This window comes from Leuresthes tenuis, unplaced genomic scaffold (assembly GCF_036924035.1).
Source record: "Leuresthes tenuis unplaced genomic scaffold, fLeuTen1.0.hap1 SCAF_1, whole genome shotgun sequence".
In the NCBI taxonomy this organism is placed as follows: Eukaryota; Metazoa; Chordata; class Actinopteri; order Atheriniformes; family Atherinopsidae; genus Leuresthes; species Leuresthes tenuis.
Genome location: NW_027325355.1, coordinates 28,229,848 through 28,253,698, shown reverse-complemented (window position 1 = coordinate 28,253,698; position 23,851 = coordinate 28,229,848). Strand labels below are relative to the sequence as shown.

Sequence of the window (23,851 nt, the reverse complement as noted above, 5' to 3'; positions counted from 1 at the left end):
TTTATGTTGAAATACAACTACTTGGCTTTTATAATACATTAGCCGACCCATTCAATGCCGTCACTGAAAACCCCTGAATGTACGTCTGTATGATTGTTAGACGATGGAGGAATAATAATGACTCATATTGACATCACACCACAAACTTTGACAACAGGGCAAAGTATTATTCACTTTTAACTGGTTATTCCTGAACATTTAATTTTCCTTTTCCAGAAGCTACTTAAAGCTGAAAACTTGGCATATCTCAGCATGGTGTGCAGTGTGTCCTTAAAACATTTGAGGAAACTGGACAAGTGGAGGACAAAAGAAGAAGTGTCAGGCCTAAAAAACTATCCACAGCAGATTTATCTGAACAGTAGTAAATCTACTAAAACATACAGCAGTTACACTTATAAACAAGACACACGTTCATCTCTGTGCTTAGGTTGTTAAAAAAGAGAAAAAAGTAAAAATGAACAGGCCTATGACTCAGAATGTCGCCGGTAGGGAGCGCGATGATCCGACTGATGAGGTGAGAGGCGCGAGGCGTGATGATGATGAGGAGGAGGAGGGACTGTGAACAACTGAAGGATTAGTACAGCAGGACGCCGTCCCAGTGGGTCTGAAGAGGCTCGAAATGGCCAATAAAAAGGGCTCAGGGCGAGAGGAGGTGAAAGCCAGTTGATCAAAATGAAAAAGTCTGAGAGAGCCGAGCAGCGCCCCCACCACCTGTTGGAGGTTCCCGCGATGAAACGCGTCAGCTGGTTTGTTTGGAAGTTAGACAGCTTCAGTGCTGAATTCACCAGTTTAAAGTAAGTCTTTAAAAACACTCCAACTGGATTAAACTTGATGAAAGGGTGTGTTTGGTAGCTGCTGTCGTTAATGTTAATATAATTATTGTTTAATCACCAGCTGTTATCAAGGTAATTTCATATAAAGGAGGGAGAGCAAATTAAACCTGCTTAACCTGTTTTTTTTTGGTTGACTTATTTATATTAAAGTAGATTTAAGGCCACCATAAAAGGCAGTGCTATAAATATAATATATAAATGTAGAAGTCGTGTTTTTTATGGTTGATCTTTCATTTATGTTCTTGAATCATTTGAATATTTGTGTGTGTGATGTTACTTTTGTGGACCTTATGGCTCAAATCAAGGATTAATGTTGTGTGGAGACACGCGTTTCCTACTGAAGAGAGGATAAAGTAATATATTAATATTTTGGTTCAGTGTGGACCGACATTGATGGAGGCCACTGAACCTGAGGCATCATGGATGCCACGATGTACGCAGACGGCCTGAGAGTCTCAGCAGGAAGGATGAAGTGGTGGAGAGAGGTGGAAGTGTTGAGAGGGACAGGGAGGCAGAAGAAAGAGGAGGGCGAAGAGCTGGTGGAGGTTCTGCTCCAGGGAAAAGCACCGTGGGGCTTCACGCTGAGAGGAGGCACAGAGCACCGGGAGCCCCTGGTCATCACTAAGGTACTTTAAGCTGTTGGATCTTGTGGTTACTGTTGAACCGTTCGAGCCTGGATGCAAAGGATGGAGCGTCCTCAGCCTTCCTCAGCAGCAGCAGCGCGTGTTTGCCTTCGGTCAGACTCCTGGTGCAGAACATGCAGCCTGAAGGATCTTCACATGGAGCAGAACAGCAGAACTGAGCACCACCACAGTGTGAAATGTTACACTCCAGGTTAACATTCTGCACGCTGATTATGGTGCCTCAGTTCAACTGTGATAAAAGCTTCCACAATGCATAAACTGTGCTTATCTCCTCTGATATTCTTCAGATAAATTCGTCCTGACGAGCCGTGCACCTGGGCTCCCTCAGATTACAGCTCGTTAAATATTGATCAGGGTATAAGGTGGCTGCAAACACAGGCTCATCTGGCTGCTGAGGACAGGACAGATCCACATTTTCTGTTGTTTGTTTTCCCCTTCAGCTGGTTTTAACCTCATCCTCTGACATAAAATCATACATGTCTCTGTTTCTGGCAGAGAAGTAACACCAATGCGAGTCTTGCGACATGAGCGCCCCCTGTGGCCGAAGGTTTCATTACACAGCCAAAACAAAAAGACTGAAAATCAAAGGTGCATTTAATCCGGGGGATGGAGCCCCCTTAAATGAGAGGTGTACTCACTTTATGGTGGCTGTTTATCAAACATGTCTAGATTATTAATACAAGCTTTTCTGGAGTTCAGGGGTGCTTTGGGCTGAATGCTCACATTTGCCTCACATTTTATTTTTAAAATGTTTGTTTAGGCTGTTGCTAAATGCCACCGGGGACGTGTGTGCCAGTTAATGTTCTAGCACAGGTGTTGTGTCCAGGTGGAGGAGGGAAGCGCGGCTGCTGCAGTGCGTCTCCGGGCCGGTGATGAGATGGTGAGCGTGAACTCGGTCCCCCTGAGCGGCTCCCGACAGGAGGCCATCTGCCTGGTGAAGAGCTCCCACAGGACTCTTACTCTACTTGTTCGAAGGTACCAAAACAGCCATATTTTCATTTCATGTAAGTTTTCAAATGTTAAAGGTTCTCTGAAGTCACCAAAACAGATCAGACATTTGATGCCAGCTTTTGTTTCTCTGTCGACTCTTTTCTTCAGTCGCGTGGGGTTTGTTTGGCATCTTTCTGGTGAGAAAATGTAGAAGAAAAACTCCTCTTACGTCAGTGTTTCTGCCTCATATCTGTGCATACATTATTAAGAGCAGGGTCAGCTGAAGCAGAGCCAGTCTGCCTTACACATGGGCCTCTTGCTGCCTGTTTGCTCCTGAGAGCTAAACAAAAGCCAGTATTGTGGAGGCAGCTGAGCTCAAGCCAGCTCCGTTATTTCAGAGCTCGGATAATGACTCGTAAATTAGACCGAGAGGAGTCCCAGTCTTTGTCAGACTCAAACCGGAACAGGTGGTCCCGGGAAGTGTCGACTTTCAGTCCATTTCAGCCTTCACAACAGGAGGCACAGAACAAAAGTCACGAACAAGGTGGCATTTTCTTTGATTTCACACTTAAATTGTTCTTTACTGTTTGCCATTTGGACTTAAATTAAACTCGAGTAAGTCATTCATCAAGCAAAGAAGCTTGAAATTTAGTTTCCAGAAATGTTGCAGCATTTGTTGCTCGTTTTCTTCTACACAACCAATAAATGACATTAAGGATAGAGAATTGTATGTTGCACTGAAAGTAAGTGAAGTTATCCACCACTTGTGTTGTTGATGCTCATATTAGATCCAGTCAAACTCAACAACTTCAGCTAAATCAAGCTGCTCCACACCTGTTGCTATTTATCTAAATGTTTGATGATGATTTTCTCTCATTCTGTTTGCCTTTAATGTCTCTGCGTTATCCTGCCGGCTGCTCTGTAAGAATAACCTCTTTAATTGCTTCCTTAAACCTTTTCGCCACATGTGCCACTGATGTCCTGTCCTGTCAGAATTACACACACATATCCCCACCAGCAAATGGCAACAGAGTCTTAAAGCTTGAATCCAATTACTAGTTGCAAAGCCACAGGCGTGAGCTGAGCTTTGCAGAGTGGGCTGAGTCAACATGAGGGAGCGGTGGGCTGCTGGTACGTTTCAACAACCTGTTGATGTGGGAACAGTTAATCTGAGGAGCTTTAGGGAGCATACAGCAGGCTTGGAATATAAAAGCAAATGTTCAAACTGGCTTTGAGAATTGGTTCAGTCACTGTCGGTGTTGCCTCGGTCTTGTGGGCCTCCCCTGTTTGCAGGAGGAGTGGTATAGTCCATGTTGCCTAGGTGAGTTGACACTGCTTAGTGGGATAGGCCATATCAGCAAAGCCCATTGTTTTCAGGGGCTTTGGCTACTCCAGAGTGGGCGCTCATATCTGTTTCTCTCCCTCTGGATATGTTTGTCTTTTAGAAGATAAAGAGACGATTTTCACTCACAGGTATTTCCTCTTTTCCTTCACCCTCTTTTTATGTAATCTCTGATTGAATCACTCCGTTTCCTGACACATTAAATCAGGAAGCAGCGAATGAGTTTAAGATAACTGCATATTTTCCTCGTTGCAACCCATTTCCCAAAAGTTCCAGCTATAAATTTAGATGAAAACCTGAGACAAGATTCTTTCTCTTTTTATCTGTTTCCTCTGATTTTTTTTAAATGTATTTATCATGTTGGAAAAAGGTGGATGACGTTAGCACAGGTAAACTGATGCTGTAAGTAAATCTAAATCTGCGTACGCGTGTAACTAATTCTTTAGCTTTAGCAGAGATGCTTAACAGGACAAATGGAGTGTGTGTGTTGCAGCTCTTAAACCTGTTGTTCAGTTACACACAGGCAGAAAAAGCAGCTGACCATTGCCTCAGAGTTGGCAAATCTCTTTTGGCAGCAGTTCATAGGGGACATTTCTGCTTTTAAAAGAGAGAAATATGCATTTTAAACTCAAATATGCTGTCAACATTTAGAGTTCTTGCAGCAGAAAATGTTATAAAAAACGTTATAAAGTCCTAAAGAAATGCCCCTGATTACTTATTAACTATCCCCTGAGTTTTATTAACAGTCAGTTGTGCATTTTTTATACTTTTTTACCTTGGTACACTCCTATATAATGCAAGTTATCTTGTTAATTTTAATGTTGGTTGCATCATAACTGACACCAGACAATTCGTTATGGTAATATTGTGAAAATGCGTTCTTTCTCAGGTATTCTTGGAGAAATCTGCTCTGTATTATGTCATTACTCGTGCTTTATTGTGTATAAATGTCATTTCTTGCCCAATAACCTGCAGTAATCGGTGCTTTTAATGGAGCCTCTGCTTGATCTAAACATGTGGCTGAAAACATTGTAAAGCTGTGAACTTAATGTCTGATAAACTCAACAAACATCAGGATTAAAGTTGATCTAATTGCTCCACACGTTCCAGATGTTGCTCATCTTCAGAGTTTGTACTCCCTGCAGATTCCTCTCCTTTTTTTGATGCCGGTTCAGGCAGTGACACACCGATAAGCCCAGCTGTGATGACGCTGGCGCTTTCTATTGTATGGGTGCGTTTAGAGCTCAGCGGGGCGAGATCGGCCCCCCAGGCTGCTGTGTTCCAGTGCCAGCAAGCTGGCGAATCAGCAAGATGTGTCGTCAGTGAGCTGGCTGATCGGAGATAAAACGGCGAGGAAGCGAGAAGAATAAGTGGGTGATTTATTCAGTGAGGTATTAGAACATGGCTGAAAATGTGCATTTTCTTCCTGTCCAGGTGGTTTACTGTTTATTATAAAGTACTTTAGAACAAACTGCGTTAAAGCAAGAGAATCCCAGAGTGATGAAGCAGAAAATAAGGGAGAAAAAAGAGATTATTGAAAAAGGAAACTGCATTTAAAACCTATTTAACCTGCTGTTTGTGACAGGAACTTCCTGCATTGTTTCAGATGGTGGAGTCTAACTGGAGGCTTCTGTTTTTAGAGACGTGATGAACTCCTGATCTTTACATAACTGTAACGTGCGGATAAAGACTATGCTGTAATTGAAAGTTGGAACAGTAAATTGCATTATTTTTGTCCTCTCTGATTGGTTTTCTTCAAGCCAGACAAAGGAAATTCAGTGGTTACAGCCGTAGTTGCGTACCGACGGGTTTCTGTCCAGCACCGTCGCCTGTGGGGCACAAAGCAGTTCGAGGCCTGATTTACTTTTCGTAGCTCGAGCCACGAAACAGAGCAGGGAAACTTTACCAATTACCTAAAAAGATGGACGTAAATTGGTCAGAATTTCAAGAAGGTGACGGCCAGAAGGAGATTGTGGATGCAGGCCAGAAAAAGAGCAAACTGAGGCCCTGGAAGGCGTATCAGACAATATTATAGTACAATAATAAAGTACAATTACTCTCCTAAAAATGTGACCGGCAGCTTTGACCGTGTTGTTTATGTAAAAAAAAAAAAATGAATCGTGGCGACACTGAACTTTGTACAGTGGCAAAGAAAAAGGTGGAGAGCTGTGAAGCAGAATCAAGCCCTGTGAAAGTAACCATGTCGCTGAGAGCATGAAACACATTTTGATCTCTCGTTTGATTTGGCAAAAATGCCTGAAGATGCTTTCTGTCTGGTTAATTAAAGATTATCAATTTAAAAACGACCACACGGAATAAAAGTTGGGCTCAGTAAAAGAGATCCCTCATTGCTTTCAAAACAGCCTGTTGTTGGCATACAGTTAACTACGGTTCGGTTACATGCTTTGGAACAGCTGTGGTTTAATCTCTTCATTCTCAGATGGAGTTTGAAGGAAAGGAGGTCCTTTTTTTAGTGAATGCACCTGAGGGGCAAACCCTCCAACATGGCTGCTGCTCCAGTCAAGGGACTGGGAGTTTAACACATGCATACCAACTTAAATCAAAGGTTTGTGGGGATAACTGGGATATTTCAGATCTTTATATGCCAGGAATACACATGAAGCACATAAAAATCTGTGGTTGTAGGTTTTTCCACTTGGTGTCTGATAAGCTTTTTACTGTTACTCCTCCAATTCTAACATGACCCCTGCAGAGTTGTTGTTCTGAGATGCATCTTTTCCTCCTCCAGACCAGCAGGAATGCTGTTGCACGTGGCACACTTTGCACTTAGATGGATGATAAAAAGAAGTTTCACGTCTGGGTTTTGTCATATTCTTGGACGATATAAATCTAACATGTATTCATTTGAAATGCTGCAAAAAGAAAACCCAGACAGCGTTTTCTCGACATCTTTTCACCATCTGAGACGTTTTACTGTATTTATCTCCTGCTGGTCTTTGGCCCTGAAGCCCGCCCTGAGCATCACTGAGTCTGACCGAGGACTGACAGGATGAATATTCCTTCTTTACCCCCTCACTCTTTTTGAATAGATGTGTTTTGGATCCGGCCCCTAATAGCTAGCTGTGGTATTACAACTGTACAGCTCAGCTTTCAGACTGCTGCTACATTAGTTTTATTGTAGTTAATCAAGTGTTTTAGTCTCTAATGAACTGTTTTGGTGTTTTACTAAGCTTTGCTAATGACTTAATTTTTCACCGTGTCCCTCACCTTCAAGCAGCATCAGTTTGACTGATTTACAGCCTGTTAATTTGTAGACCAGAGTCGCTGCGTCACTCCTAAAGTAACCAGATTTCACTCATATTTAAGGGTCGTTTTCCGACAGCAACAACTTGACACACAGCTGCTTGGATGACGATCTGTGGAGGTAATATGAGCAGCCACACACCTTGCAGCTCTCATGGTTTGCATTTTAAACTGGCAGACTGTCCTCTCCTCGGTGGAGGAGTTGGTGTGCCCCCCCACTCTGACATTGAGCGGTATCTCTGAAAACAGACGTGGGCCAAACATTCCTTTGTGTGTTGTTTCCTGACAAGGACGCTAAAGTCGGAGTTCACCAGAGTGAAAGAAAAGGTTTTGAAATTTAGAAATGTGCTGGAATGTGAGCGTGTTATCAGGCTGATAACAGGACCAAAAATCACGCTGACCTGAATAAATTCCCCCAGTCGGATGATGACTTAAAGCTTTGTTTAAAATGAATTTAAAACTTTTTCTTGATGCAGCGTTTTCACACGAGAGAAGTTTGACTTTGGAGCCTTTAACGCACCGGTTTTACAAAGTAAAAATGAAGTTGTATGAGCGAAACATCTTAATCTCCAGTGACTTACTTTCCCAGCAGCCTCAGTGGCTCTCTGCAGGCTCAGCCACTTACAACACAAACACTAGATTACAACAAGGACGCCGGACGGGACAATAACTCCTCCCCCTGCTCTCAAATCTCCCCCTTTATAATCCCCAAGGAAATCTGTGCGGCACAAGGTGCAGTGTGTTCATAGTGGGCTGCCAGATTCCTCAGGACACTTGTTTCTGTCGGACTGGTGGGACTAGTGTTGTCACAGCAGCCTTTTGAAGGGCTTGAGGAGAGTTGGAGTGGGAGTGTTGCACAGCCAGACAGATTACACACAACCCGAGAACAGGTTCACATAGTTGGTAAGTTACCGTGTTTCTTTGCACCCACTCCATTAAGGTGTCTTACAGCAACGTGTTTAGCTTTAAAACGCGTTGTTTCACCCTTTGATACACTCACTTCTGCAGAATTAATGGATTTGTATGCATCTTAAAGTGTTTGAGCTTTATTTAACTGCTATTTCTTTTTAAAGTTTAATATCTACTTGATTTATTTTAAATAGAGCTTATACGGCAATGAGATATGAATGAGAAGACCTCACGTCCCACATGGAGTTAGCAGACTGCAGGATGCATCTCAGCACAGGCTGTTCAGACGCAGATGTCTTTATTTTATTACTTATTTTGGTGCATTAAAAAAGACCCACTGAGTGCAGATGCTTGGACAGCATTTCTTCGATCCAAACTAACCCGTGTTAGACGTTTTAATCAACTTATTTACACAACTAAGTGATAATTCCATCCATGTCCAGCTCATAAAAGCATCTAAGCAGCAGCCGTCTTGTGATTCTTTTTGCTCACATACAAAAGCAGGAATGAAGGTTTAGTCGGGAACTGGCAAAAAAACTGAAAAAAGCAAAGATGAGATCACAGTGAAATCAAGCAACATGTTAATTAGTGACTAATAAAACCAACCTTGCAGCCTTGGTGCGACTGAGGTGGAACAGAGAGACAGACTTGCTGCTGATATTAGATAGAAACAGTTTCCATAACCTGCACCTTGTGTCTGGTATTTGATTAATTTGTGTCCCAGACTGGAGCACCGCTCCACATCCAGAGCGAATGATCTCCTGAGTAGAATTTACCAGATGAGATCATCTCCACAACAAAGTAAGGTCTCATCTCGTAGATAACCACTCAGACACCTCATATCGGTATCGGCTGATGTTCGGCTTGTTGAAGGCACTCAATGTTCTGATTACAGTGGCTGAAACTTTATTTACGGTCCATATTTAGTTGTTTCCATGGCATTAATCGGTAAATAAAGAACAGAAACAATCTGCTTTTGCCATATTATCATTCTTAACGTAAATATGCTGGTTTTTTAACCTCTTACATGAATCACTCTTGTGAAGGATCTAATCTCCCTGAGATATAAGAGTAATAAGAAGGTAGGACAGAATCTGTGGCTGAAAAGTCATGACAGAAGCAGAGGCACAGGTAATAAATGTATTTATTTTAACAGCATGTTGCTGTTTGTTCTCAGCTGTGGAGATCAGTGCAATCTGTGGTGAGGGTTCAGAGCAGAGGTCCACTGGACTGTGGACAGGTGGGCTTTTATTCCAGAAAGAGACTCAATTATGTCAATTAGAATAGTAATAGAATAAATACAGCATCTCTCTGAATGTGAGCTCCGTGCAGAGCTGAAAGAGCAGCGATAAGATTAGCTGTTTGCATGGTTGTTGCTGTGTCATATTTTACTCCAAGACAGATTGTGAAAAGGTTTGCTTTGCTCTTTTTAACCTCATCGAGGTGGTTCTAAACCGGTTGGGCTCTTTGTTTTAGTCGATAATCGTCCCCAGCACCATCGGACCCTCTCTGAGCGAAGCACAGCAGTTGGCTGCTTGCTCTTCGGTGTCATGTTGGAGTCAGTTCTTGGGCGAACAGTCGGACTCATATTTCCTGGGAGTGAACGCTGGCGTCTCCTCCCCTGCTGAATATCTGTAACGGGCCAGCTGTATCCCCTGACAATAGACCCATGGCGCGTTGGAAAGGGGGCATTTGCATTTCCATTGTCCAGGAGCTTGTTTGGAGGCAGCACAGCTCTCACTTTTATGTGTCGAATCGAGCGGGGGGGAAAGGATGGGTTTTAAGTAACAGTTTGTGGTTAAACATGAACACCCACTGAATAAAAGATGCCCTTCACATTTCTGGTTCATGCATAATAGAAAAGGAGTTGTCCAGATATTGTGATCTGGTTTATGATGGAGTCCTAAAAACAAAGACCATTCAGGCTCTAAAGAGGGGAAAACATGATGTATTTTAGTGTCTGAAACCGATTTAGTTTGTCGTTATCCAGCAGATGACATTGATTAGTGCTGACTTTTGACTTTATTTGAGTATTTAATAAAGAAAACCTTTAGTAATCCAAGAAAAAAAATCTTTACTTTTTCATAATTAAAGGCCTTAGTTTGCTTATATTCAGTTTTATTGTATTTTATGTAGGGCCGGGACTTTAAGGCATTAATTAAGATGAATTAATTATGAACGTTTCTCACTGGGTGAGTTTCAGGCGTACTGATTATACTGGAGCACCATGACTTCAGACTAACCACAGTGAACAGTAGTTAAGAAGCTGTTGAGACCGCTTTGGTTGGCCCTGTGGACGGGAAACAGCGTAGCGTAGTGGTGGGCTGTGCAGGCGCCCCACGAGGCTCCAGTCCTCGCTGCTGTCGGCCCCGGTTCGAATCTCGCATCTTTTACCAGAGAAAACAATGTTTTGTTGCTTAATTTTATCGTTATTATTCAATGACATACTAAAGTCCATGTGAAAAAAATTGCTTCTCACTGTTTTCAGGTCAAATATTTAGATTAATTTCGATGAATTAATTTACAAAGCCTCTAATTAATTAGATAATTTTTAAAAATAGAGTCCCGGCCCTAATTTTATGTTATAAAAACACTTTTACAGGATTACAGTACGTATACTTTCAGGTTATGAGCCACAAACCAGGGCTTTCAATGAAGGCGAGCTGAAATAATGACAGACTTCGGATAGAAGGCCTCACGCTTTCTTTATTAAATCGCTCTGACTGAGCGACTCCTGGTAGATGGCCAGTTGAGATGTCTCACTTGTTGTGGGGGTCCGGCACAGAGGGAAAATAGCTCCCTGCATTCCTTTGTTGAAAGAATGCAGCGTGTCCTTGGTTGCCTGGCAGGGTTAAAGTTTAAATCAGGGCAGGTAAAGTTTCATGTGATCGAGAGATTTCACTTCAGTTTGACATCTCAACTTCATCACAAGTATTTCAAGACATAAACATGTCTTTGACCTTTGTTTGTGACACATTAGAGCTTCCTTAATCATACATACAGAATATATAGTGGGCCGGCTCTGGTAGCTGGGTGTGCGGATCTCTCTCTGCTCTGGATGTCCAGCTCACATCCATCTAAGTTCTCTAAAAGCTCAGCAGCTAAGCTCCCATTAGAGCCATATGGCTGCCACAGACCCAGCTCTTATTGTGAAAGCTCTTCACAATAAGAGAAAAATATATTCTTAAGCAAGCCATTGGGCTCTCCTGTTTGCTGGAAGCCATGATTTGGTCGAGGATGCTGTGGCATTTCAACACTTAGAGGTGCCCCCCAGTTCTCAGTGACCCACATTTATTCTCTATAGAAATATGAACCTAAACTTGGAGTTTAAAAGTATTCTGATGACGGGTTCATCAGTTTGGTGACACAATGACAGAACTTGGACTGATTACATAGGATCATGCCCTAATTCTCCCTCCTTTCCCTCAGCTTCTTTGTTCTCTTATTGATTCAATAATGACTCTAAAGCTAAACTCTGTGTGATTCTATGAACTTGTCCTCTCCTTTTGCCATGTGATGCCATCATATCCACCTCCTCCTTTTCCTTTCTCTCCGTTCGTCGCTCGCTGCCCATCAGAGCTAAAATGGTCGATGTTGTATCGCCACGAACAATGCCGTCAGAGACCGAGGTTCACGTGGCGAGGAGCTTCCTCACCAAGATTTTGCGAAGCTCCATGAGGTACCATCTTGTTAGCCTGCTCACTGGTAGCTTTTGGTGTCCCACAGCGATTTTTGGCCGATTGTTGGTGCTTTGTGTTCCCGTGTCGTATTTTAGTGTGTGGTGCTAGTTGTTTGAATCAAATATTCATCAGTTTTTGCATATTTGTGTTTAAGATGCGCTCCTCCAAAGCCTGAAATGTTTGCAGTTCATTCCTCCTGGAAACGACACAGGAGGCAGGACTGTGGAGAGTTTCAGTCTGAATTCCAGGATCTTTCACCCCCCCACCCCATGCTCCTTCTTGCTTGTTGTTGTTCTGTGATGTTCAGCCTCCTTATGTGCTATTTGAGACATTGTTTACATGAAGTTACTCATTTCTGGTTTGAAATTTTGAGTAAAATTAATATTTATGATCTATTGAACATGCATATATTTTCTTTTTCAACACGCTTTCCAGGAAGAACCGCTTCAGGGGGTATGTTCACAGTGATACAGCAATATTATTAATGTCAGTTTACCTTTTGTAGTTACTATGGCTGATAAATGAGGACCTTCTGTAAAGTTTGTGACTTATTAAACATTCATGACTGCATCTGAAGTCCGGTTTGCTGCCAAACTTTTCAGGGCTTATGCCGAACAAACCAAATCCTGTTATGAAATTCAACATATCACAATCTGTGTGTTTTTCTGTTAGTTTAGTCCTGCCATTTCCTCACTTTTCCTCAGTCAGCTCCACTCACTAATCACCCTCCTCTGCATTTAAACTCCCGGCTGTCATTCAGTCACTGTCAGATCCTCCATCATTGTACCCGTGTCTGCATTTGGGTCCAGATTGTGGTCAGATCCTTCTGTCACGGTTTGGGGATGGAGTCAGGACCCAGATGCAGACACGGGACAGCAGGCAGGAGGAGACTTAAACGGTTTAATTAAGAACGAAAAATCACAGCAAAGCTGCAGTACCACAAAAAACTAAACTTGAAAAACCATAAAACACCTAATAAAATAAAAAAAAAACAGATTGTACATTACCAGGAACAAGCCTGACAGGGAAAACCATGGGTTGCTATGACAGAGGATCTGACAGTGACTGATGAAAACCAGGGGGAGGGTGATCAGTGAGTGAAGGCGGCTGAGGGAAGAGACTCAGGTGAAGTGGGGGGAGCTGAGGAAAGGTGAGGACTAAACTAACTGGGGACTAACAGAAAAATACACAGATCGTGACATAACATGAACCTGGGAAGAGTTGTCGTAAGAATGCTGACATCAGCATTGACTGAATATCAAGGTAATCAGTTTCGAAAAGGTTTGTAATATTGATTGTTTGGAGACTCCTACAGAAATGAAAATGCTTGCACCATTTAAAAGACATCTTTGCATCTCCGATATCTGTGGACAGAAAACGCATCGTTCACACACAGAAATGTGGAAGAACCCTGCAGAAATGCTGCCACCTGCAGGGTAATCTTATGAGCCGTTCCCTCATAAGTTGTGTAAAGTGCTCCGTTTCCCCTGTGCTTGGCAGGAAAAATGATCCAGAGTCGCGGCCTCATTCCTGGCACTCCTCCAAGCTGACAGAAGAGGAGTCGGAGCGAGCCGGTTGTGGGGCCTCAGCAGCGCCAGTCTGGCAGCCAAAAAATGAAGCGAGGTGAGGCTGAGCTTCTCTCTTCCCAACGTTTAACAGACTGTTATTCATTATTTATCTAATTGATTGATTGATGATAGGCCCAAAGACTCATCCACTCAAGGGGACCAGAAGACTCGGCATCAGCTCAGCTCAGTGAACAGCATGGAGAGAGTGGAGTGTCCCTCCCACCCCTATCCACCAGGCCGTGTCTCCCCGCCTAAATACATCAGCAGCGCGGAGCCGCTGTGTGGATCAGGAAACAAGCGAGACTCCGGGTTTAGCTGTTTCTCCAGTGGCTCCAGCCCACCTGTTCATGATTCCAGCATGTCGAGTAGGAAGGGGACCAGCTCTGAAAACATCTTCTTCAAGGGCCTTCAGAGTGAAGGACCTCAGCAGAGTGAGCGGCACAGGTATCTGCAGCCGTCTCATGGGAACGGAGGCTGGGAGGGGTCATGGCCCGAGGAGCAGCCTGCAGCTCGTGTTTCTGTTGCTGGGAGACCCGGTGTTGGCCCGGTGTGGCAGGTGCCAGAGAGGAAGAAGTCCCAGTCTCCTCCCCCTCCACCCCCTCCCCTGCGCAGTGATAGTTTTACTGCCACAAAGGTGTTCCCCTACTCTGAGGGGGCCTCTGGTGCAGCAAAGAGCCAGGGCAGATCATTCGAAAAACTGACAGAAAATGACCAGAGCTGCTTCAGATCTCAGAACCAAAACCAGCTGCAGCCCAGCAAACTCTTCTCCTTGTCCAGCAGTGATGTCCGGCAGCCTCATTGCACCCAAACACCAGCCCACCAGAGGCAATACAGTGACGAAAGCCCCTTCTACCTGCAGACGAGGACAGCTCCTCCCACAAAGACTCAGAGTGTTGGGAATTATTATCGTAGCCTCCAAGATCTGCCCACCAATGCTTTCAACCGCAAACAGTTACGGCACTCGACAGCCTTCATGGCAGGCTCTGCTGCAAACCCAAGCCTAGAGAGTGGGGGCCACAACAGATACTATGGCCTCGCAGGAAAACATCTGGTCCAGACTGCTGAGCACAAGACCAGACTCGGAAAAACAGAGGGCTGGAGGGGTGAGATGGAGAAACCCCACTGGGTAAACAGCAGTGAAGCAGTCTACCCGGGTTCACTGAAGACTAATATTAAGGTAATGTACTCTATACCTCAGTCCCAGATGCCTTACAGTGAAAATAAGGAGCGTAATAGCAGTTCCCACCTTGGGAATGGTCTACAGTACGACCAGCAGTCCTATGAACTCTCTGCTCGAAGCCGCAGCCCAGAGGATCCTGCAAAGAGATCTGAAGGACAACCTCATGATATCAAAAGACTCTTTCCAACACATCAAAGTAACGATCATAAGCTTCTTTCAAGACACCAAGACCCTTGGGTTCCTCAAGAAGATCACAGAATATCCCCCCTGAAAACTCCACTTCTCCACTCCCTGGCCCAGGAGACGAGGGGTCTGACTGAGAGGCATCCAGCAGTGACATCTCTTCTGTCCACCCACGACGCCAGTGATATCACGGCTACGAGCAATGGAAAAGCGAACCGTCGCAGCGACCGTTATGCCACCACCCTTCGCAAAGAAATCCAGCAGAAGAGAGCCCAGCTGCAGAAGAGCCGCAGCGCTGCAACCCTGACTTGTGATGCAGAAGATGAGGAGGCCGAAGAGTGGCGATCCATGGAGGCTTCTGCATCTTCAGGTGTCTCTTTTTCAAGTACCTACAAGGACCATTTAAAAGAGGCTCAGGCCAGGGTTCTCCAGGCCACCTCCTTCCAGAGACGAGACCTTGAGCCCCTGGGACCAGAGCCTCCCGTTCTTAAAACCCCTAACGGACGCATTAGAGGTCGTAAGCGGTTCCACCCCGCAAAGAGGATGCACTCCTTTTCAGAGCCTGATAAGATGGACAAAGTGGGCATGGAAGGGGAATCCCAAACAGGTTCGCATGAGCAGAGGAAGTTATTTGAGGCCAAACCAGCCTTTTCCAGGCCTGTGCTGAGATCAGGTCATGGCACAAACCTGAGCATAGACACTGAGACGAGCAAACCCAAAGACAGACCTCCATCTCGAGAGAGTGAGGAGGCTCCCCCAGCCACAGATCCCAAACACCTGAGCCCTAAATGTAAGCAGGTCTTACTGGAGCAGCAGAGACTTGGGACCTTTGCTGAGTACCAGGCCACCTGGAGCAAGCAGAAGAAGTCCTCAGAAACCAAGGCGCAGGGGAGGTATCACTCAGCGGAAAACATCTTGGATGCAGGTGCTGAGGAGAAAGCCATCTGCATCCACGAGAGATCCAGATCCTCTCCGTCTGCAGACTTCTATACGCAGGTGACCACGATTCTTTGTTTTTTACATTTCAGAGTGAAATAACAGAGGCACTGTGGGCAGCCTGATGGTCACAGTATAAACAGATTCTGGACTGTTTTGAGATGTTCTGCATTTAGATTAAGGTTTGGGTAAATCATCACAGCTATCTTTACCCTCGGCAGCTCGTATTAATGCAACTTTTGAAGTGTTTTAACAACCAGCAAATTTAGCAAGGACATTCTAAATAATCCCCTTTTCTTGCAGAATATTTCTTCTCCGTGGACAGATTCTGAAGCCCAGCAGAGCAGCTTAAACAGCAGGTGAGATTAACATTTCTTTTATATATAACTGAGAAAGGCACTTTGGGTTTTACCAAAGGTACAAACATTATTATTATCATTTGAGTTAACGCTCCAAACCAAATAAACCAAAAGTTATCAGGTTCATCAGGTCAAAGAAAAGTCACCTGATTCGCTGAAAAGTGTATGTGTTCATCAACACCTATGTGAGTTATAGAGAGCTGCTTACTCTTCTCTTTTACTCGTTGATTTCTCTGAGACATCCAGCAAAAAGAAACGATGTGAAGTTTCATGCAAAAATGTGGAATGTAGTTGGTCTGTGAGATTTCTGTGCAGAAAGAGAACAGTTTTCTCCTTCAGCTGGAAGGAAATGATCATTCTCGGTCATGTTGGATCTACTTTCTGACTTAAACTTCTGCTGCTGAGGCTCATGTTGAGGTGAACGGCATCTTTTAAACGCTATATTTACTGAAACGGTGCCAGAAAGTGAGCGAGACAAACAGAAACAAGGCGTCAGCTGACAGCTAAGGGCTGCTGGAGAAGTGCGAATGCGCCAAGTTCATCTTGCAAAATGCATCTAACAGTGTGCAACTGCAGTAATCCCAACCTGCCGGCGGGTAAAGGCCCTCCTTTGTGAAGCTACAGAAAACAGTGTTTCCACACCAGGTGATACGTTTTCACTGCAGCGCCGTAGATGTCAGGGTCAGCTGTGAAGAAGCACGTCAGACAGGTGCATCTATTTTCACATTTTATTTAAAGTAGAGTTCAAACTGTGCAGGATGATGGTCCTCCCCCTTTAAAAGATGCACATGCACGCTCTAAATGATGTCTTCTTGTTGTTAAACAGTTAAAGTATTCCTACAAATGAAAAAGCCCAGTCCTACTCCCCCCTTTGTCTGCACCTCAGACCCTTTTTTACGCTTAAATGTAGCTTTGATGTTGTTTTGCGAATCTATGGAAAACAACATTCTATGTACAAGCAAATTAGATCAATTAGAACAAACTTTACATATTTTTGTGACACCAAAAAGAAATCCTTCCAAAGATCTTTCTCCCACAGTGGTTAAAGCATTTATTCACGCAGAGTTTGTGCCCCTGTCTCAGCTCACTCGTAATCCATCCTCAGTGTTTGGTTTTCACATCCCTGGCTCAGGTTTCCTGAGCTACAACTCACTCTGACAACACAACACACCTCTCAACCCTCTTCATATCCAGGTCCACACAATTTATCCAGTAGTGTCAACACCTTTTCCAGGGAAATATTTACACATCGGTGGTTTTTAAAACTCAATATGGTCCATAAACTATTTATCTTTATTTCAGCCAGCTATTATATCCTGATTAAAAGGAACAATACTGACTTGTTTTCTACCCAGAAGTGTGGTTCAGCCATTGAAAATGTTTTGTTTTTCATGTCCAAATGTTCCCACGAGTAAAGTAAATGTGTCACTAAGCCAAATATGAGCAGAATTAGGTTTTACTATCATAATAAAAGCAGCATGTCTGCTGTGGTGTGTAATTCACAAAGTATGCTCACATGCAGCCCCATAACAAGTGTTCCTGCTCCTTCAATCCACCAAGTTTAATCTAATTCTCTGTTTTAGCTTCGCTCTTCACAAGATTAATTCGGTTCTTTCAGATTAATTCATTTAATAATGACTTCTTGTTCAGTTTAAGCCTGCAGCCCAAGTTCTGCATATTCTGACATCAAAGGACGATATATTTCCATGTGGAAGGCAGTAGTTCACCAGCTGAAATGCACAATTAGATGGCTTCGTAGGCCCTTAGTAGGCCAACGTCTTGTAGTAGGCGTGTTTGTCACATTACAACATTAGAGGGAGTGAGCTTTGGTTGCCTTCAGTATCTGTTCCACTGTGTGATGGAGGTCTGGCTTCAGACCAGCCCTGAAAAAGACAAGGGAAAAACGTGTTTTAAGCAACTTCTTTGCATGTGAATCCTTTAACGGGCTATAAGAAAGCTGCACAAAGCTGGTTTCATGCACGGGGAAAGAACGTTTTCTCTAAAACAATTTTAACATCTTTTTAAGGGACAAAGTTGACAGAATATTTTTGACAACTTGCAACAATTTGAAATCTTGCCACTAAAATGTAGTTATGATTTTTACACAGCTTTAAGTGATGGAACCAGGGGATGTCAGGAAGTTATTTCTGCTCCACAGAGTTACTTTTTGCTCATTCGTAATGGTCATGTCTGTTTTTTCCTACGGAAGCTTTTTCAGGTACTGATGAGGTTTGTTCTTATTTTGACTTTAGAGACAATGCTGAGAGCAGGTTGCCCGACCACAGCACAAAGCTGTCGGTCCCCAGAAATGAGGGCCTTGCCCCTGGCCGCCGTGACCACAGGACCAACACAGACACTGCCACTCCCACCCACACCACAACGTCCTCGGACCGTCGCAGTATCAGCCCCAACTCTGACTCCAAGCAGTGTGCCCAGTCTCCACAAACCAAGAGCCTCCTGCCACCACCCAGGCCCCATTTAGGTCCAGAAACCACATTCTCCTCCCAGGAATTCCCAGCTGGCGCCCAGTCAGATCCGACAGGCTTCCAACCTCTGTCCAGCTTAAGTTCTGACACCCAGCACAGCCCTACCGCCCAGGTCTCCGGCCCTGCCCCAGCCAGCTCCCCTCGTCCCAGCACAATATCTGCCCCAGACATGAGTAAAGGGGGTGTAGACAACCAGCAGCCGGAGCCACCCTCTTCCCCGTCATCTTTCTTCACAGCCACTCTGTCTCTTCCCGGGACAGACCGAGCGCGCTCCCCTTCGCCACAGTTTTCACCGCTGAGGCTGACCGACAAACCGCCCGTCGTGTCTGTGCAGGATGACTCGCAGCTCAGGTAAGCAGCTCAGGTCTCCTCGCTGCCCTGTGTGACGCTAAGCTTTCCCCTCTCTTCCAGGGGGGGGTGATGAGCGACTGAAAAGCTAAACCACGGAGGAAACAAAGACTGACTTTACAGACGATTTGAACTGTTTTGGTGTGAGATTGACCTGAAACAACAGAAATGTGTTGAAGGAATGAAGTCGTGGATCTTTTACTGTGTGCCTGGCAGCCAGCGCTGGCAGTGAAATGTGAAGATGATCAGAGTTTGAATTTCCTCCGCAGCATGCGGCGAATTTAACCGGAGGCTGTAATTTAGTCAAAACGCCATGTTTAACTGTGCGATCCATACTCCGATTAAAAAGCACCTGTAATATTTACGCCTGGGCTGGAATTATCAATCATTTTATCCATAACTGACTTTATGAGACTCTTTATTACTTTATTAGATTATTTCAGTAACTGAGGATCCGAACTTAAGTTGCACTTTCATGTAAAAAGCCTTCATGTCGTTGGAGGGGTTTGAATTTTATCAAACCAAATGATTTAAACATGTGAAAATAGTTAAATATAGTTTGAATTCTGTCACTGACGTAGCTTCGAGGTTATCCTCGGTAGTGCTACCATCCATCCAGGTGTAGTTTTGCTGCTCTTGATGCATTGAACTTTAATCCTGACATTTGCTTCTCATCCAGCTCTGAAAAGGAATTTCAGCCCCCAGCGGTGATGGATGTGGGCAGCCCAGTGAGGAAGGTCCCTGTGAGGATCGTTCACACCGAGAGCAGCTCGGAGCGGGAGGGCCGAGCCTATCTGCCTCAGAGCTGTGAGACCGGCAGCATAACTGAGCCACCGCCCTCCATCCCGTCTCTGGCTGAGCGCCAGTCCTCATCCCTGTTCAGCGCCTTCACCCGCCAAGGTGCACAGGACCCAGAACCGACTTCAGCATTGGGTCAGGAGTCCAGGACGGCTGGGGCTCAGCACATGGAGGAGGACGCCAAGAGAGAGGAACTGGCAAGGGACATCATGGGCAAAGACAAGTCTCTGGTTGACATTCTGGATCAGACGGGCAGGAAGACCACCATGGACTTGATGGAGGGACTCTTCTCGCCAGAGGAGAAGATCCTGGAGGGGTCCCAGCAGCGCAGAAAGGCCTCGGCGGGGTCCAGGCTGCCCACCTCGTCCCCCAGAGGCACAGACAGGTAGGACACTGCAGCAAAAACCCACCAAATGAATTTTTATGGAGTATTTCAGTAAATCAGAATCAGATTTTACACAGGCAGCGAGGCGTAGAAGTCTCCAGATGTGTTCTCTTTTAACACTATTTAGCTGCTCTACTCTCTCATGAATCAATGAACTAACAGCCCTCAACAATCATAGAAAAGTGAATAATTCCTCAGCCCAGTTTTGCTGAACCAAAGGTTTAAGTCCAGCCTGCCCTCTGCTGGACGAATGTTAGTTTTTTTTTAACCAATGTTTAAATTCTTTGGCTTTTTCTGTCTATTTTTTAACGTTTAACTTTTTTTTAATATTCCCAGATGACCTTTTCATTTAAATTACATATTTTAATTACATTTTAGGCTGTTGACACATCAACAGAGCGTCTATTAAAAGAGTTTCTCTTTAGGATTGTGATGATAAAGTCAACAAATATGCAGTTACTTTTCCTATTTCCTCATAAATTTGTCCAGTACGGTGCTTCAGAGCGTGTAACGCTGTGTTTGCCTTTGTGTGTGTCAGGAGGGAGGAAGAGGATGTGTCTGCAGCAGCAGCAGCCTCCCTGGTCCCCAGCTCCTCCTACTACAACACATCAGCTCCCAAAGCTGAGCTCCTCATCAAGATGAAGGACATGCAGGGGCAGCTGGAGGAGCAGGACTCGGAGGATGAGCTGGACGTGGACCTGGCCAGTAAAAAGGTAGAACTCACCCGCTCACACACACCTTTACTGCAAATGAAAGCCTGATGGAGATCAAGTGGAATATGTAGATTTATCTTGTGTGTTCTTTGTCATCTACAGCAAGAGCTGATCTGCAGCTTGGCGAGGAAGCTGGAGGTTCTGCGGGAGGCACGGCAGAGCCTGCAGGAGGATGTGGAAGACAACGAGGCTCTTGGTCGCGAGGTGGAGGCCACCGTGCAGCGCCTCTGCCAGCCTAACCAGCTCGACAAATTCCGCATGTTTGTGGGCGACCTGGACAAGGTGGTGAGCCTGCTGCTGTCACTCTCAGGGCGGCTCGCCCGGGTGGAGAACGCCCTCAACAGCCTGGAGGATGAAGCCCCGCCAGAGGAGAAGGTAACGGTTCTAAGCAGCTATAACTCATGTTTTATGTTAAAGATCTATCGAACCACCTTAAAGAAACTTTTTATGATGTGAAAAGTGTTTCGTTAAAGCTCTTAAAATCAGTTTGAGACCAGGTGAAGCATGTGGCTAAAGACCCCTCAGAAAAACAAACCCACGTTATCTCTGTCCTCTTGAAAAAGGTTGATGTGAAAGTCCCTGAGCAACCTGTTTAATGTGCTGAATACTAACTAAAGTCCATCCTCCATCAGCGAACCCTCACAGAGAAGCGCAAGCTGCTGATGAGGCAGCATGAAGATGCCAAAGAGCTGAAGGAAAACCTGGACCGCAGGGAACGGCTGGTGTCCAGCATCATGGAAGCCCACCTGGAAGCAGAGAGCCTGGACGACTATCGACACTTCGTCAAGATGAAGTCTGCCCTCATCATCGAGCAACGCAAGCTTGAAGACAAGATAAAGCTGGGCGAGGAGCAGCTGAAGTGTCTGGTGGACAGTCTGCCGCTGGAGCAGAGGCCACTGCTCTGACGCTGTTCAGCTCGAAGATGGGGAAGGACTCAATGGAAGCACCGGATTGTGTTTGAGCTCATAGCTCAGATAAAGCAAGTGGTTTGGCTGTTATAGGTCCAAGTTAATTCATTACCCATCTGGACGAGGAGCCTCGGGAAATGACCCGTTAGAGCAGAAAAGATTTGTAAAAAAACAACGGCTTTTTTCAGCCCGCATGTTACAAGACGACATCGACTATAATCTGCATCTGTGTTTAAAGAAACTGAACAGAAGGCAGAGGCCAGGTGTTTTCTCTTTGAATATCTACTGGAATGAATTCTAATTAACCCTAATCAGATAGATAGGCAGGTTCCTGAGGTGTAACTGGGCTCATAAAGAGGGACACGACCCCAGGGACGATCAGAATTCAGGTATGTTAAGATGTAATGGTTTTAAAACATGGACATATGTGTATTAAGTATTACACTCTTAGTGCTACCAGGTGTGTGCATTTTATTTGTGTTGAACCGATAACTCAAGCAGCTGAGCCTCAGCTTCCTGGCAGATGAAACTGGGATGAGTTGGTGGACTGTATGCGAATCAGCAGCTGCTGAAGAAGACGACGGCAGAATGAAACACAAGCACACAAAAACCAAACCTGTTGCTGACTTTGGTTGTTTGTTCCTCTTGCAGTGCTTCTGGTCTCCCTTTTATTTATGTTGTGTTATAAGCTGGCTGTCCTGCTGAATGTGGATCAACATGTATTTAATTATCGTGCGTTTTCAGGTTTTAAGTCATGTTCGGTAGTAACTTATTGTAGCCTTTTTGAAGACTGCTATGAAGACGAAGAGTTTCCAGTCTTTTAATTTCACTCATGCTTCATGTTTTTCTCTTTTCTTCTGAAGATATATCATCTGGTTGAGCTAAGGTTCTGGTTTTAGTTGTTGCGTCTGACCAGGTCCCCACAGACTCCTGATTCTGTGTATTCAACAACATGTAACTTTTCCAGACGGTTTTTATGCTAGAATAAGACGGGACTCTGCTTCCAGATGTACTTTACTCCCATAAACACTGCTCCTACTTCCTCTCTATATACCTCATAGGTTTACATTCACACTGCTTTTAGCTTAAGCTCCAGTCCAAAAATCCTGACTGATGTACTTAAAAAGCCTGAGACTCAGCAGGCGTTTCTCTGGAAGCTGAAAGGAAAGTTTGCACTTTACACTCTTTGTTTTGCTCGACATATACAGTATATTTACTTAAAGATGTGCCTACTGTAGCCTCCCATCACTGTGATGGACTGATGTGGGCATGCTGGGTACTATGGTTTCATGCATGAAGTGTGCTCTTTCACCATCTTGAAGTCATTAAAATAATAACACAGAATAATGCAGTGGAGTTGTTGTTTTTTTTTTAGCTTTTAACAAAGTTTGATTGAACTTGTTTTCAGATAAAAGTGCAAAATTAGACCGTTTTATTCAGACAAATCACCTAAGTCTGCACTTTGGGACTCTGTGTGCATGTAGAAATGATATGCATAACTGCACAAATGTGTGAAGAGTTGTATTTTTATTTGATTAGAGCCCTTATGAAGCTGCACACTGCCTCCTCACCTCTCCGTGATGGTGATCACTGCCGTAGAAAGAATTAATGACACATTTGGACTTCAGTGGCCTCCATAGACCTGCAAAAGGGTATGGTCATTATAAAGTGGCTCATCGTTGTTTCCTAAACTCTTTAAGCTTGTTGGAAACTTTGTGAAGTTGGTTTAAGATGGCAGGAGAGACATTAAGGACTTAGGAAAGGATGCTTCAATGAAAGTCTGACCACATTTACTCTGAGCTAATGTGTGTAAACTGTGTGGAAAACACTGAAATTGCAGCTGTTCAATAGATATTTGACAAATAGTGCTTCAGATACTTCATCTGATACTATCTTAACACACTGTCACACAGAGTCTATGTCCTACATATCATATTAGGACAATAATGCATAAGATATTGCTCTATTATCAAGTTTTGTAATTGATAATAGACAGAAAGGGCAGAAAGGTGAGATATCCCAGGCTGCTCAGTCGCCCTCCTGTTCTCAGACTAATTGAGCTTGGCTTTCAACACTTAGGAACTAAGCTGAAAATCGCACCCAGCCGGGTTGATGCCAACGTGTTGGAACATGGTGCAGGGATGAGGAGTGACCCCTGGTGTCATTTGAATGCTCGCTCCACGGTAACGGAAACACGGCTCTTCTTGTTACCTGGTGGTTCTGCTCGCGTAAAAACAGAGCTGGGCTTCAGTCTTTGTTTAAAACATCTGAGTTTCCTGGAGAAAAACAACCGAGCACTGAAGCTTTTTATTTCTCAGCCTCGTGTCACCCCAGGTTTTGATGGGTCAGAAGTTCCTCCTTTCACCATGTGAGCACCGGGCTTTC

The 23,851-nt window shown here is 44.4% G+C and overlaps 1 protein-coding gene across 1 annotated transcript; it reads left to right on the top strand.

Moving 5' to 3' along the window:
- The first annotated feature begins 1,184 nt into the window (after nucleotides 1–1,184).
- On the top strand, nucleotides 1,185–22,802 carry LOC140280099 (protein Shroom2-like). The gene is made up of 11 exons (XM_072375407.1): nucleotides 1,185–1,459; nucleotides 2,304–2,452; nucleotides 12,038–12,055; nucleotides 13,103–13,225; nucleotides 13,303–15,529; nucleotides 15,773–15,828; nucleotides 18,081–18,665; nucleotides 19,342–19,845; nucleotides 20,384–20,558; nucleotides 20,661–20,933; nucleotides 21,191–22,802. Exons 1-11 carry the CDS (start codon nucleotides 1,253–1,255, stop codon nucleotides 21,461–21,463), a joined length of 4,590 nt encoding a protein of 1,529 aa, XP_072231508.1. The 5' UTR covers nucleotides 1,185–1,252; the 3' UTR covers nucleotides 21,464–22,802.
- The last annotated feature ends 1,049 nt before the right edge of the window (nucleotides 22,803–23,851 follow it).

What these genes read in the sequence shown, in the direction of transcription:
- LOC140280099 (XM_072375407.1), top strand. Translation starts at nt 1,253, where the DNA reads ATGGATGCCACGATGTACGCAGACGGCCTGAGAGTCTCAGCAGGAAGG. An exon ending in CAGCCAAAAAATGAAGCGAG is followed by an intron (nt 13,226 to 13,302) that starts GTGAGGCTGAGC and finishes GATTGATGATAG; the next exon opens with GCCCAAAGACTCATCCACTC. An exon ending in TCCCCCAGAGGCACAGACAG is followed by an intron (nt 19,846 to 20,383) that starts GTAGGACACTGC and finishes TGTGTGTGTCAG; the next exon opens with GAGGGAGGAAGAGGATGTGT.